The sequence below is a fragment of the Mustela nivalis genome, assembly GCF_964662115.1.
Source record: "Mustela nivalis genome assembly, chromosome: 6".
In the NCBI taxonomy this organism is placed as follows: domain Eukaryota; kingdom Metazoa; phylum Chordata; class Mammalia; order Carnivora; family Mustelidae; genus Mustela; species Mustela nivalis.
Window position 1 is genome coordinate 44,101,414 of NC_139025.1, and position 13,801 is coordinate 44,115,214.

Genomic DNA, 13,801 nt, shown 5'->3' on the forward strand with positions numbered 1-13,801 from the left:
AGACAACTGTATGTGCTACGGCATGGGTGGGAACTTGAGCAGCCTGGCTCCGGAGCCCCCACCCTCCCTGTACTCATCCTGTCCCCCAGCTCCTTAGGTGTCTGTGCAGACGCCTCTATGGTCTTTGAGGTCACCTTTTCCCTTATCTTCCTCATCAGCTTAAGGAAAGAGAAATGCTTTTAGTGGTGAGAGGTAGCACATGTGATGGCTAAGAGGCTGGGCTCTGGGAACCAACTGTCTGCTTTGAATCCAGGCTCGACCATTTCTTGGCTGTGTGGCCTTGGGTGAGTTTAAGTTCACCTTGATTTTCACACCTGTAAAAGGCAGGTGGCCAGAGAAACTACCTGCTCTGTGTGAGCAGGCCAAAGAACAGTACCAGTAGACGGTGAATGTGTTATAAACGTTAGCTGGTGCTCCCTTGGTGAAAGCCCACTCGTTTCCCCCTTAGCATTGGAAGACTGGAGTCTTGCTGTGCTGCCTTGTCCTGATGATGGGAATCTGACATCTAAAGAGGCTTTAGTCTAGCATCTAAAATGCTTTCACAGTTCTTTCTTTCCCTCCAGCATAATTCTTAAGAAGCTGGGTCTTTGTTACTTCAGGGGACTGTCCATCAGCTAGACATCCGCAGTTCTTGTTAGTGAGTAGGCCCGAGAGAGCATAGCCCTGCCAGTCATTACTGGGAGTCCCCCAATAAAGCAAGTTAGTATACGCTGTAAAATGTATACTTGGAAGGATTTAATGCCGTCTCTTGCAATTTGTAAGCCTTTTCCCTTGTGTGCATACACATATGGTATCATAGGGAAAATAAGGTACATAGTTATGACTTGGCGTAAAAATAGAATTGGAAAATCCAAGCAGTATTGGAAATTGATGTTTGGGCTGGCTAAGTGGGTAGGGATGAGCTTATAAACCTTCTTGACAGATGGCAGATATTTCATCAACTTTGGGTGCCCATCAGGTACCCATACTGTTTTTAGGTGCTGAGGATAGAAAAGCAAATCTCCTGCAGTCCCCATAGTCCCCGCCAGGAATCAGCCCTGGGGAAGGACACAGATTGTGTGAGAACTGGCTCTTACATTAGACCATGTGTGCTTGGGCCAGCTGTCCCGACATCCCTGATCCTGAAGCCTGTTCTTCTAGGACAATAATAATGGCTTAGATTTTATAAAATGGGATGGCTTACAAAGGACTTTTTACAAATGTTCACTCATCAAACTCATAGCAGCCCTCTGAGAAGGCTATTTTACAGGTAAGGAAATGGGAACTCAGAAGTTGAATAACTTGCCTGTGATATTCAAACCGAGTTAATGGTAGAGCTGGTATTCAAGCCCATCCAGAGTGATTTCAGAGCCAGTCCTTTCTTTATTGCACAGGCCACAGAGTTTCCACCTCTGTCACCATGGTGAGGAATGGTGTTTATCCCCCACAGTGGTGCTCGTTATTACTTAAAGGAAAAGACTGGTCAGGTTTGCGTAAAAGCTAGAGTCCTCTAGCTGGAGCCTGGTGCTTCAGATTGAGATATTTAATTATAGATTATTAAGACTACAGGACCAATGGCAGTTCCCATAAAGTTGTGATACTTACTTTTGGTGAGGAAGTATTTGACTAAAGGGACCAAATTCCCTCATTGTAATACCCAGTTATAAATGCTGGCTATGTTTATTTGCTGACTTTTTTTTAGTTTAATTTTTAATTTTTCAGTGTTCCAAGATTGTTTGTGCACCACCCCCTAGTGCTCCATGCAATATGTGCCCTCCTTAATACCCACCACCAGGCTCACCCAACCCCCCCACCCTGTTCCCCTCCAAAACCTTCAGTTTGTTTCTCAGAGTACACAGTCTCTCATGCTTTGTCTCCCCCTCCGATTTCCCCCAACCCACTTTTCCTTTCCTTCTCTTAATGTCCTCCATGTTATTCCTTATGCTCTATAAGTAAATGAAACCATATAATAATTGACTCTCTCTGCTTGACTTATTTCACTCAGCATAATCTCCTCCAGTCCTATCCATGTTGATAGAAAAGTTGGATATTCGTCCTTTCTGATGGCTGAGTAATATTCCATTGTATATATGGACCATATCTTCTTTATCCATTAGTCTGTTGGAGGGCATCCTGGCTCTTTTCACAGTTTGGCGATTGTGGCCATTGCTTCTATGAACATTGGGGTACATATGCCCCCCCTTTTTATTCACTACATCTGTATCTTTGTGGTAAATACCCAGTAGTGCAATTGCAAGGTCATAGGGTAGCTCTATTTTTAATTTTTGGAGGAATCTTCACACTGTTTTCCAAAGTTGCTGCACCAACTTACATTCCCACCAACAGTGTAAGAGGGTTCCCCTTTCTCCACATCCTCTCCAACACTTGTTATTTCCTGTACTGCTAATTTTGGCTATTTTAATTGGTATAGGGTGGTATCTTAATATGATTTTGATTTAAATTTCCCTGATGGCTAATGATGATGAGCATTTTTCATGTGTCTGTTAGCCATTTATATGTCTTCTTTGGAAAAGTGTCTGTTCATGTCTCCTGACCATTTTTTGACATGATTATCTGTTTTTTGGGTGTTGAGTTTGAGAGTTCTTTATAGATCTTGGATATCAGCCCTTTGTCTGTAATGTCATTTGCAAATATCTTCTCCCATTCTGTGGATTGCCTCTTTGTTGAATGTTTCCTTTGCTGTGCAGAAGCTTTTGACCTTGGGGAAGTCCCAAAAGTTCATTTTCACCTTTGTTCCTTTGCCTTTGGAGACATGTCTTGAAAGAAGTTGCTGTGGCTGATGTTGAAGAAGTTACTGCCTATGTTCTCCTCTAGGATTTTGATAGATTCCAGCTTCATGTCTTAACATGAGTATGGTGTAAGAGAATGGTTGAGTTTCATTCTTCTGTACATAGTATTTTCTGACTTTTAGAAGGGATACTAGATCCTGAGGACTTCATCCATGGCTGCTGTCCATGATTCAGGGGAACTTCATCTTGGTGGGCCTTGTTTTCCCATGAAGGAAATGAAGGGAATTGGATTAGTTAATTCCCATAAAGCCCTTTTGTGTCTACAGAAGTTTTTCTGTGATATAAAATAATGATCATTCTCAGTGTCTGTTTCCTCCTGGGCGATGGGTGTTTTCTGCTCTGTAGCAGAGGCCAGAATGCTAAACAGGGACATCAAAATCCTCTTAAGTATGATTTAAGTGTTACGAAAAACTGAAGTACATAATTACCTAGAATGTTGGACCTAGACCCTCTGTTTCTTAATTAAATATAAAAGGAATGCTGATTTTGGTGGGTGGGATTGGAGGTTGAATGGGTAGGTGGGTGTTTGCTAGATCTACTCCACTTCACTGTCTCCTAATAAGAAAGCTGTCGCATTCAAATGTACCTAGAAGCAGAAAAGGTCCATCAAACCAGAGGCAGGATTTTTTTGTTACAGTATTTCACTTACTGCTTTCCCAACTCACTGGTTTCTACAAAAACGATCACTTGAGAAATTAAAATATTCATCCTGTAATAAAAATCTGAGGCTTATGGAGTTTTTCCTACCCCTCAAGGTACAGAGTTTCTGTTACTCATGTCAGTAACGCACCGTCTTCCTCATCCTTTCCCCCCACCCCACATCTTCTTTGAAGGCAGAGACTCACACATAGTAAACTCATCAGCGATGAATACGTAACTTTTTAAAAAAAGATTTTATTTATTTATTTGACAGACATCACAAATAGGCAGGGAGGCAGGTGGGGGTGGAGGAGTGGGGAGGGAACAGGCTCCCCACCAAGCAGAGAGCCTGATGCAGGGCTCCATCCTAGGACCCCGAGATCACAACCTGAGCTGATGGCAGAGGCTTTAACCCACTGAGCCACCCAGGTGTCCCACGTAAGTAACTTTTCACCAACCTCTCAAAGAAATTTAAGCTTATAAGGACTTACTGACTCTCTAACATTTTTTTTTAAAACTTGAGGTGAAATGCACATAACATAAACCTAACCATTTTAAAGTGAATAATTCAGTGACATTTAGTACACTCAGTTTCTGCAACCACCACCTCTTGCTAGTGCCAAAACATTTGGATTACTCCAGAAGAAATTCCCATATCATTAAGCAGTTTCTCTCCCTGCCTACCTCCCCTTAGCCCTTGGCAACCTCCAATTTGTGTTCTGTCTCTGGAATTAGCTATTCTGGATATTTCATATAAATGGAATCCTACAACGTGTGACCTCTCGTGTCTGGCTTCTTTCACTTAGTATAATGTTTTTGAGGTTCACACACTATAGCATGTATAACAACCTCATTCTTCATTCCTTTTGTGGCTAAGTAATATTCCATTGTATGTATACATCACAATGTGTTTATCCATTCATCTGTTGATGGGCACTTGAGTTATTTCCACTTTTTGGCTCTTGCGAATAGTGCTCCCATGAATACGTGTCTGAATGCACGTCGTTTGAGTACCTGTTTCCAATTTGGGGGGTGTATACCCGGGAGTAGAATGGCTGGGTCATATGGTAATTCTTAACATTTTTGAGGAACTGCCAAACTGTTTTCCACAGTGGCTGAATCATTTTACCTTCCCATCACCAATGTACGAGAGTTCTAATTTCTCCGTACCTTTGCCAAAACTTTTTTATTTTCCATTTTAAAAATTATTATTACAGCTCATCCTTGATTCTGAATTGGGATTTCTACCTGATTCTCAAATCTGGTGATCCTCCTTTTGGTGATTTCCTCTCATCTTTTTTTTTTTTTTTTTAAGATTTTATTTATTTGAGAAAGAAAGAGACCGTGAGTGGGGGTAGATGCATAAGGTGAGAGGGAGAAGCAGATGCCCTGCTGAGCAGGAAACTGGATGTAGGCTTCTCCCAGGACCTAGAGATCATGACCTGAGCAGAAGGCGATGCTTAATGCTTAACTGACTGAGCAACCCAGGCGCCCCTCCTCTTAGTCTTGTGATTAAACCAGATAACCACTTCTCACTGGCAATTTCTCTCTTACTGAGCCTTAGCTCTATGGCTCTCAAGGAAGAGTCTTTTATCAGCTTAAGCTATTTTCTATTTCGCTTCATGCTGTTTTTATATTCTTTTCCTTAACCTCCTGCCAGTGGTATCAGGCAGTAGTTTCCTGATTAGCTGAGAGATCCATCTAAACATCAGTATTACCGGTCTGTAACCCGGTACCGCCCCACTCTGTACAGTGTACCTGTGTAGCCTTGAAGGTAGAAGTAGTGGCAGTGGGTGGTGGGGAGAGATGAACATCTGACTGATCACCTCTCAAGAGGAGAGACCATGTCTAATTCATGTTTTTATCTATTTTAATCCCTACAGCAGTTCTAATGAAAGATCCCTTGAAACTTAAGTCACTAAGGAGTGACAGGGGTACAGTTTTCTTCCTCTAATAATCTCTTTCATACAATGAAATGTAAAACATTTGCTGTAGTTTGTCTCACCCTGTTAGTCAATATTAGGCAATCAAGATATTAACTAGATCTGAGTGGATCAAAGGAAGTCCCATTTGCTGATAGCTAAGTGTCCACAGGTCCTGATGAAGGTCATGTTCTGTGGTCCTGTTCATGGCATGCTGAGTGATAACAGCCCCATATTTCATACTGTGCTCTGTGAGGCAAAAGATGAACTGATACGCCCATGTAGTGAAGTACTAGAAAACTCTGCTCTAGGGTATGTGTTTGTGGGATATAGCTGTCACCAGCAAATTCTTTTGTCTTTACCAAAATGTCACTTCCCAAGTAAACCTAAGGAGATGTCTTTGTATTAAAAGTACTTGGAGATGACAATGAAATTTTAGTCCTAAGAAAATTTGGGTATTGTCTTTATATTAAAGATTGTATCAATTTGGGTTTCTTTATAGGTGCCAAAGAACGTTCTGAGATCTATGAAGCATTTGAAAACATCTATCCTATTCTAAAGGGTTTTAAAAAAGCCTGAGCAAGTCACTCAGCATCTCACATTATACTATTTTGAGTGTGTGCATAAGCCCAGCGCAAACCACTGGATTGTAGATTTTCCACGCAGATTTTGACTCTATTTGTTAAAGAATGATTCTATGGGAGTATCCATGCCCAAGAACTGAAGAAACTTCTTTTTCAAAAATGACATGTATGTTATTTTAAAAACAGAAAAAGTAAACACTTCAGAATTTGAGAGATTTAGGGCCTTGCTAGAATGATGTTAATGATGTTTAATCATTAAAATTTAATATTCTGCTCTTGTGAAAGATTTAGTCTGTTAATGTGTTCTCTGAAAATACACAGTAATATACAGAAGTTTCAGATAACTGCATAGAATAGATTATATCTGCAACATCATCTGGCAGGATAGAAATTGTGTCTATTTTTTTGCCTTTTAAAATATTGAGGGATGGTCCTGGCCACTATACAGGCACTATGAAGGATCCTGTCAGAATACAAGTGAAACGTGAAAGTCTGAAACCTTAAGACAAATTATATATCCTTTTGTTTGAAATGATCAGAATACAAGTGAAACGTGAAAGTCTGAAACCTTAAGACAAATTATATATCCTTTTGTTTGAAATGATCAGAATACAAGTGAAACGTGAAAGTCTGAAACCTTAAGACAAATTATATATCCTTTTGTTTGAAATGATCAGAGGAAATTATTCTTCTTGCTTAAAAGAAACTGGGGAACCATTCAGGTTTAGCGTAAGCTAAAACAGCTTAGGGACTTCTTGCTTTCTTGTGCCTTTAAAATTCTATGTCATGGTATTACAATAGACCAGATTGGGAGGATGGAGCAAAGGGTTCATATGCAAGACCTAATTAGATTGCAGAATCTTCAGAATTTGATGGAGATGTGCTGGTTCTCAGGGAGAGATGGGGCTAAGAGGACTCATGGCTCTGGTTCCCAAGTGGTCAGGGATTCTATCACGTCTTGCACCAAGATGAGGAAACCGATTTGTGAGGAGGGAGAGTCAGTTTCTGACTTGCCAAGTTTGTGGTGTTCCCCTTCCATCGCTTTATGCCTCTGAGGTAGCTGCGAATCTTTGGGTGTGATACCTGGGCGAGAAGTCGCAGCTAGAGAATTCAAGGCAGTTATCACTTGACAGCCTACCAGAAGAATCCCAGAGAGTCACTGGTCTAGGTAAGCTGACTTATAGGCACACTTTTCTTTTTTCCTTCTGTAGTTTGGAGGCATTTTCAAACACGAATTACTCTACCTTAATCTTCCCACGCACCCTGTTTACCTCCACAGAAAGTAATTTGGAGTAATCGAATTCGGTTAAATTCTACCTAGTTCACATTCTTTCTCAGAGCATGGCCCAGAGTAGAAGAATGTTGGACATTAATTTAAAATTCAGTTTTCAGAAAGAGAACTTTGATTTCCACGTTTAGCACGATTGTTTCCACTTGTTCGCTATTATCAGTAGAGTACTATCGCCGTACGGTTAAACGTATGATTCATCCTCCCGACTTTGGGTAGGGGCAGGATCTCCATTTAACAGATAAGAACGCAAGTACAGAGAAGTTATGAATTTGACCCAAATCACAAACCTATAAAGCAGGTGGGTGAGCCCAAATACTGCCTCTCTCCACGACCCAGCCCCCTCACCCGACTTCGCTGTACTTGCAGCAAATTTAAAACCACCCATAGCGAATTAAAGAAATTCCCTTATTTTGTTCCCGTTTCCCCAGAATCCTTAGGGCACCATATTACTATTTCTTGCACGAGTTTGAGGCTTTAACTTGTAGCCTTGGCGTGAAGAAACGGATGATGACATTTTGTTTGGCTGACTCGCTCCTCTAACGTCATCCACGCTTCGGGCAGGCTTCCCCCTCCGCAGACAGGAAGAGCGACAGCGCGACCCGCCCTCCCGGCCGCGAGCTTGGAGAGGCTGGGCAAGGGGCTCGTCAGACCCCGCCCGCGCTCTCGGCACCTCCCCAGGCCCCTCCTCCTCGCCCAGGATGCACCTGGTTGAAAACAAAATCCCACGTGACTGGCTCTGCTCTCAGGCCATCATGGCGTCTCCCAGTGGGAAGGGAGCCCGGGCGCCGGAGGCTCCTGGCTGCGGGCCCCGGCCGCTCGCTCGGGACTTGGTGGACTCTGTGGACGACGCCGAGGGGCTGTACGTGGCTGTCGAGCGGTGTCCGCTGTGCAACACTACCCGCCGGCGGCTGACCTGCGCCAAGTGCGTCCAGAACGGCGATTTCGTTTACTTCGACGGCCGCGACCGGGAGAGGTACGGCAGCCGCCACGGCTCTATTGTTTCTTCCCTGGGTGTCTCCTACTGCTCTGCGAACGGAGGTTAGAGCCTGGGGCTCGGGTCCGGGGCCCGGAGCCCCGCGAGAGGAGAGGGAATATGGGGAGGGTAGCCGCTTTGCTCTCAGGGGTCGGGGGTGGGGACCAGAAGAGGGAAGGTTGTGGTTTCCCACATCCTTCCCCCCAGCACCCACCTCCCCGAGAGGAGTCCAACCCTACGGTGCTCCTGGGTACTAAAGGTAAGGGATAGATGGTGACCCTGGAGGAGTTTTCCCCTATTGCTGTCATAGGGTTGGATTCTCGGCACTTTGCTGGATTTTCATTCAAAAGCTGGGTTTAACCTTTCTTTATCTTCGAAAGCACGTTCATTCTCTAGAGGAGAGACCAGGAGAGAATCAGATAACTGATTGAGGAGGATTCGGGCCATGGTGCCCTATGTCACAGCCGGACCTTGTTAGGAGACATGTTTATTCTGATGTGTTCAATAGGACTAGCTAGTTGTTCTCTTTCCCCCTCTATGGCTCCAAAGATCACTTTGGATATTAAGGCATTTGGCGATGTTTTGGCTTTATTTAAAAATCCAGACTGAGAGCCATAAGCCTTTAGTTAAGAGAATTAAATATCAAAGCATGTTTTGGCCTTGTTTTGAAACTAAACACAGAGCTAGTGGTCTCTGGTTAAGATAATTGAAAAATTAGTGTGATTAACCGCAGGATCTCAGCTTTTGTTTAGTGTCATTGACAGTAAGGTAACTTTTTGAGAGCGAAAGTTCAAGTATTCATTTACAACAAGACAGTAGGTTTTTATCTCCAACTTACTGTTGAGGACACTGCACAGTAAGTGCCTTGCCTTGGTCGCACGGATAATAAGCACAGGGACCAGAATTAAAATCCAGACAGCCTGAGTATATCGCATATCATGTACCTAACTACAGGATTGTACAATCTCTATATTTGGAGACATTTTGAGTTCCTAGTATTTCTCTCATCATAAATGCAGTTTCTCTTTTGAGTTTTGTATGGTAATTTTTTAGTTCATTACTGTGTCTCATTGATGCTCTTGATCAGAAATTGCTGGTGTAATAAGTGATAGCTTTAAAAATTAAACCAGTTGTTTCACTATTAGACTACCAGGCACGAGATGGCAGGGTCTAACTGATGGAGTTTATCGAGGTTTGGTTCTGGCCCCAGTTCTCTATCTCTATTTTTTCCCAGATCCGCTGCCATGATTTAAATAATGGCCATGCGTTAAAGATGCCTGTCAGACTTGTATCTCCAACCCAGACCTCTTTGAGATCCAGTAAGCAGCTGCCTACTCAACATCTGTTTCTAAATTTGTAATTAAGTATCTCCATTTTAAGATTGCAAACTGAACTCATGGTTTTCCATGATAAATCTTTTCCTCCCATGCTCATCCCAACCCAGTAAATGGTAGCTTATATTGTTCTTTGATACAGGTCAGAAAAACCTCCTAGCCTTCCTTGACTTCTTTCTTAACACCACCATATCTAATTCTGTCAAGAAATTCTGTTTGCTCTTTAAAACCTATCTAAATCTGACCCTTTCACTATTTCCTGGTTTGATCCACGAGAGGAATATTGCTTCTTGAGTTTCTGCTTCTACCCTTGCTCCCTTATAGTGTAATTTCCATCTTGCAGCTGAAGTAACACCACTCCTCTACTCTACAAATCTTTGATCTTGCAAGGGTTTTTGTTTTACCCAAAGTAAAAAAAGGCGAAATCCTTAACAGAAGTTCCATATTGTCTGTTCCCTTCTGATTTCTTTTTTTCCTTACCTACTCTGCTGTACTACCCTGGCCTTCCTGCCAGAACACTCCTGCCTAAGGGCCAGGGCAGTCTTACTCACACTGCCAAGAGCTGTTTTCTCCCAGAAATCTTCAGGGCTGCTTCCTTTGTATACTTCAAACCTCAACTCATATGTTAGAGAAGCTCTCTCTAACCATTTAATTAAAATTGTAACCTCCTTTCCCACCTGCTTTGTTGTCTTCCATAGCACTTAGTACTCTCTTATGGTTTACATGTCAATTTGTCTACCCCCCCCCACACACACACACTCCAGTGGTGGAAGCTGTAGGAAGACAGAACTACATCAGTTTTGTACTCTCTTGTACCTTCACATGTTAGAATTAGTAAAGATTTATTGAATAATTGAATGACACTACCCCTTTTTCCTAAACTTAGTCTGATCCTAAGCTATTTCATGATTATCCATCGTCATCTATTTGTTACTAAAGCCAGAAACCTGGGAGTTATTCTAGACTTTCCCTTTTTTCTTATCCCATGTCTTTAAGTCATTGGCAAGGCTAATTTGATTTGCTCCAAAACAGGTCTCGGTTTGGTTTGCTTCTAGTCCAGACAAATACCATTTCTTTCCTGATGCCTTATTGGTTTCCTTTCATTTACCCATATAACTCCTCCACACAGCAGCTACAGAAATGTAAATCAGATAATGTCACAGTTTTGTTTAAATTTCTTGGTGGCTTTCCACTGCACTTAGAATAAAATTCAAGCTCCTTACTGTGGCATATAAAGTTTTATTTGATTTGTCTTCTGCTTATCTTCTAACTTTGGCTGTAAGTTTGGATTCATGTTGCATTGAATTGAATCCACACTCCACCACTTGCTATGTGATTTTGAACAAGTTTCTTAATCTCTCCTATGCTTGTTTAGGTCCTTTTGAAAATGGGGAGAGAAACTCTAACTTCATAGGTTTGGTAATGTTGATGTAAGAGTGTGCATTAAAGTACTTAGCATGATGTCTAGCATATATTAAGTGCTCAGAAAATAAACTCATGCCATGTTCCTTCATACTTCTCTGTAGTCAGAAACCTTCTATCAGATCCTCAAATATACAAAACTTTTCCACCACTGGGCCTTTTCCCTTGCTGTTCCTTGTGCCCGAACACTTTCCCTTCAGATTGCCACTTTGTCTTTCAACTCTCACCTTAAATGTAACTTAGTCAGCAAGGCCTGCCCTGACCGTCAGTAAGATATATGCCCACTTCCATCTCCCCTCTGCTATGCCGTCATTTTCTGTTGCAATACTCTGTTCTTTCCTGGTACTGAGCATGATACATGATGTTATTTATTCAGGGAAGATACCTGCCTCCAGAATGCAGTTCCGTGACAGTGTGGATTCTGATTTTTTTCAGTCAGATCACTGGTGCTGAGTGTGGCAGCCGAGGGTAGCACATGGTAGGCATATTGTTGAAAGAGTGGCAAAGGCAATACCACTTGCAAAACTGAGATCAAAATTTTTTGCTAAATCTGAACATTAAAGTGAATTTTCAGAAGAGGGGTTTGCAATCATGGATTTCTTTTTCTGACCAAGCAGACAAATGAAGAGCAAATACCAGAATCATCCAGAATTTTTAGAGATAAAAAAGAAACTTTAGGGTTCTGCCCATCCCACTTCACTTCATTCTCCATCTTTCCCCTTTCCCAACTGTGCATTCCTTAATTCCTTAATAAGTGGAATGTTTTGTGTGTTTTGTTTTTGTTGTTGTTGTTGTTCCGCAGAACAGTGCCCAATATCCAGTAGGATGTAAGAATCTCTTAAGACCCAGGACCACTGTCCTAATTGTGAAATGATTTTTAATGTGCTCTCAGTGGGCACAGCTATCTGCACAAAATACCCTGGCAAGTTGTAGAGGAGAAAGGTCTCTTACTCTCCAGGCATTACACTTAATACTAATAAGCCTTAAGTTGTGCAGGTCATAGCTTGATTTTGAAATATTCTCCTGTTCTCAGTATTTTTTTTCTTTTTTTTTTTTTAAAGATTTTATTTATTTATTTGACAGAGAGAGATCACAAGTAGACAGGGAGGGGGGAAAGCAGGCTCCCCACAGAGCGGAGAGCCCGATGTAGGGCTCGATCCCAGGACCCTGAGACCATGACCTAAGCCGAAGACAGAGGTTTAACCCACTGAGCCACCCAGGCGCCCCCTGTTCTCAGTATTTATGAAAAATTTTGTATTCTCTGCTTTGCTGCCTTCAGTCTCTCATACTCTGTAAGAAGCCCCTCACTAGCTTCGGGAAAACACTTAGATATAGAATGTGGACACTACAGCACGGTTGGAAAACCCTTGTTTAACCTCCGATTTCTTTTTGGTAAATTAGCCGGATTAGCTGTGCCTCTGTGGATCTTGGATGCAATGATGTATATCAGAGTTCTTATAAATTTATTTTTTCAGTCTTCATTAATAGACTAGCTGAATGTAAAGGTTCTAATAGTTAAGCAGTTCAGAGAAAATTAGATATCAACAGTCTACCTCACAATAGTTAGTTCCTTTGACTCCTAAATAGGGAACATGGGTCTTCACATAATTTTGTGGACTGAACGAGTTTGGCAGATAGATTGATTGAAGAATATCTAAATGAATATTTTATTATTGTTGTTCAGTGGGAAGATTTATAATAATGGTATCCTCACCAACACTCTCCTGTCCTCATCTCCCACTTTGGCCCCATTCCTAAAACAATACCCACTTTCTTCTCTGATTTTTATCTGCCTCTTGTATACTTCTTTAAGAGATGAAGAGGAGTGATACTAAGCAGCCCTCTCAACCCAGTCTTATGTGAATTTTGATTAACGTTTTAAAATTACAGTGCTTTTTACTGGAACATAATTTTCTGGATTTACATTTATTTGACACCAAAAATAATACTGTTACCCAGTAGATAACTGACAAGTTAAACTAATCTTTCCACTCAACCCATAAAGTGAATGATAAGTGTAGGAATGAGATGGGGAACATAATCTGAGGATAATCAGAGACTGTAGCATCCCAAAAAGTCCGCCTGCTGGTTTAGGAACCAGTTATTTTAACTCATGGATCAGAAAAGAAAGACATTTATAAGCATATGAATATTGCTTTTATAAGTAGGTTTTCAGAAATGATGGAGAATTATCTTCACTTAGGACTTTTAAGAGTATATGTTACACTTTTACCAGAAAAATACAGGTGCTAAATAAATTGGGTGGTGGGATATAAGACAAGCAGAAAATTTTAAATGTTATTAAAGATTTCAAAGGGACGACTCATCCAATGTCCACAAATTATTCTTTTTTTTTTAAATTTAATTACTTATTTTAGAGAGCGAGGGAAGAGGCAGGGAGTGAGGGGGAAGGAATCTCAGGCAGACTCCCTACTGAGTACAGAGCCAGACCCCAGGCCGGATCTCACCACCTTGAAATCATGACCTGAGCTGAAATCAAGAGTCGGACACTTAACCGACTGAGCCACACAGGTGCCCTCCCATCTCCACCCAGAATTATTCTTCAGATATTTCTGTTCTCCAGATCTTTTTGTTGTCAGTTGACGTAGCCTATAAGAATCTACTGTCTTGAGAATTCAGTTCCAAGCCCACATTTGAATACCCTATTCAGTTTGTCAGCCTCTCTTCTCTTTTTGACTGTGTCCTTCAGGAAGGAACTCAGCTGCCATCCCGTGAAGCTTAGTAATTGTGTTTATACCAACATATGTACGTCTGCTAAGAAGATAGCAGTTTCTGTTTCAGTTGGTATCAGTGGCTACTCTTATCATTATGCCTTCTAGAATTTGT

General features: G+C 41.6%; 2 protein-coding genes across 2 annotated transcripts in view; both read left to right on the forward strand.

Annotated features, from left to right (window-relative positions):
- TBPL2 (TATA-box binding protein like 2) overlaps positions 1-5,929 on the forward strand; it is a gene marked incomplete at both ends in the record, with an annotated part of 29,342 nt that extends 23,413 nt beyond the window's left edge. Inside the window, one exon of the mRNA XM_082735094.1 lies at positions 5,853-5,929. Coding sequence (XP_082591220.1) covers positions 5,853-5,929 — 77 coding nt within the window. The remainder of the gene's footprint in view (positions 1-5,852) is intronic.
- A 1,996-nt stretch (positions 5,930-7,925) lies between these two features.
- Positions 7,926-13,801, forward strand: part of ATG14 (autophagy related 14) — a 36,558-nt gene continuing 30,682 nt past the window's right edge. Inside the window, exon 1 of the mRNA XM_082735078.1 lies at positions 7,926-8,198. Coding sequence (XP_082591204.1) covers positions 7,978-8,198 — 221 coding nt within the window. The 5' untranslated portion in view covers positions 7,926-7,977. The remainder of the gene's footprint in view (positions 8,199-13,801) is intronic.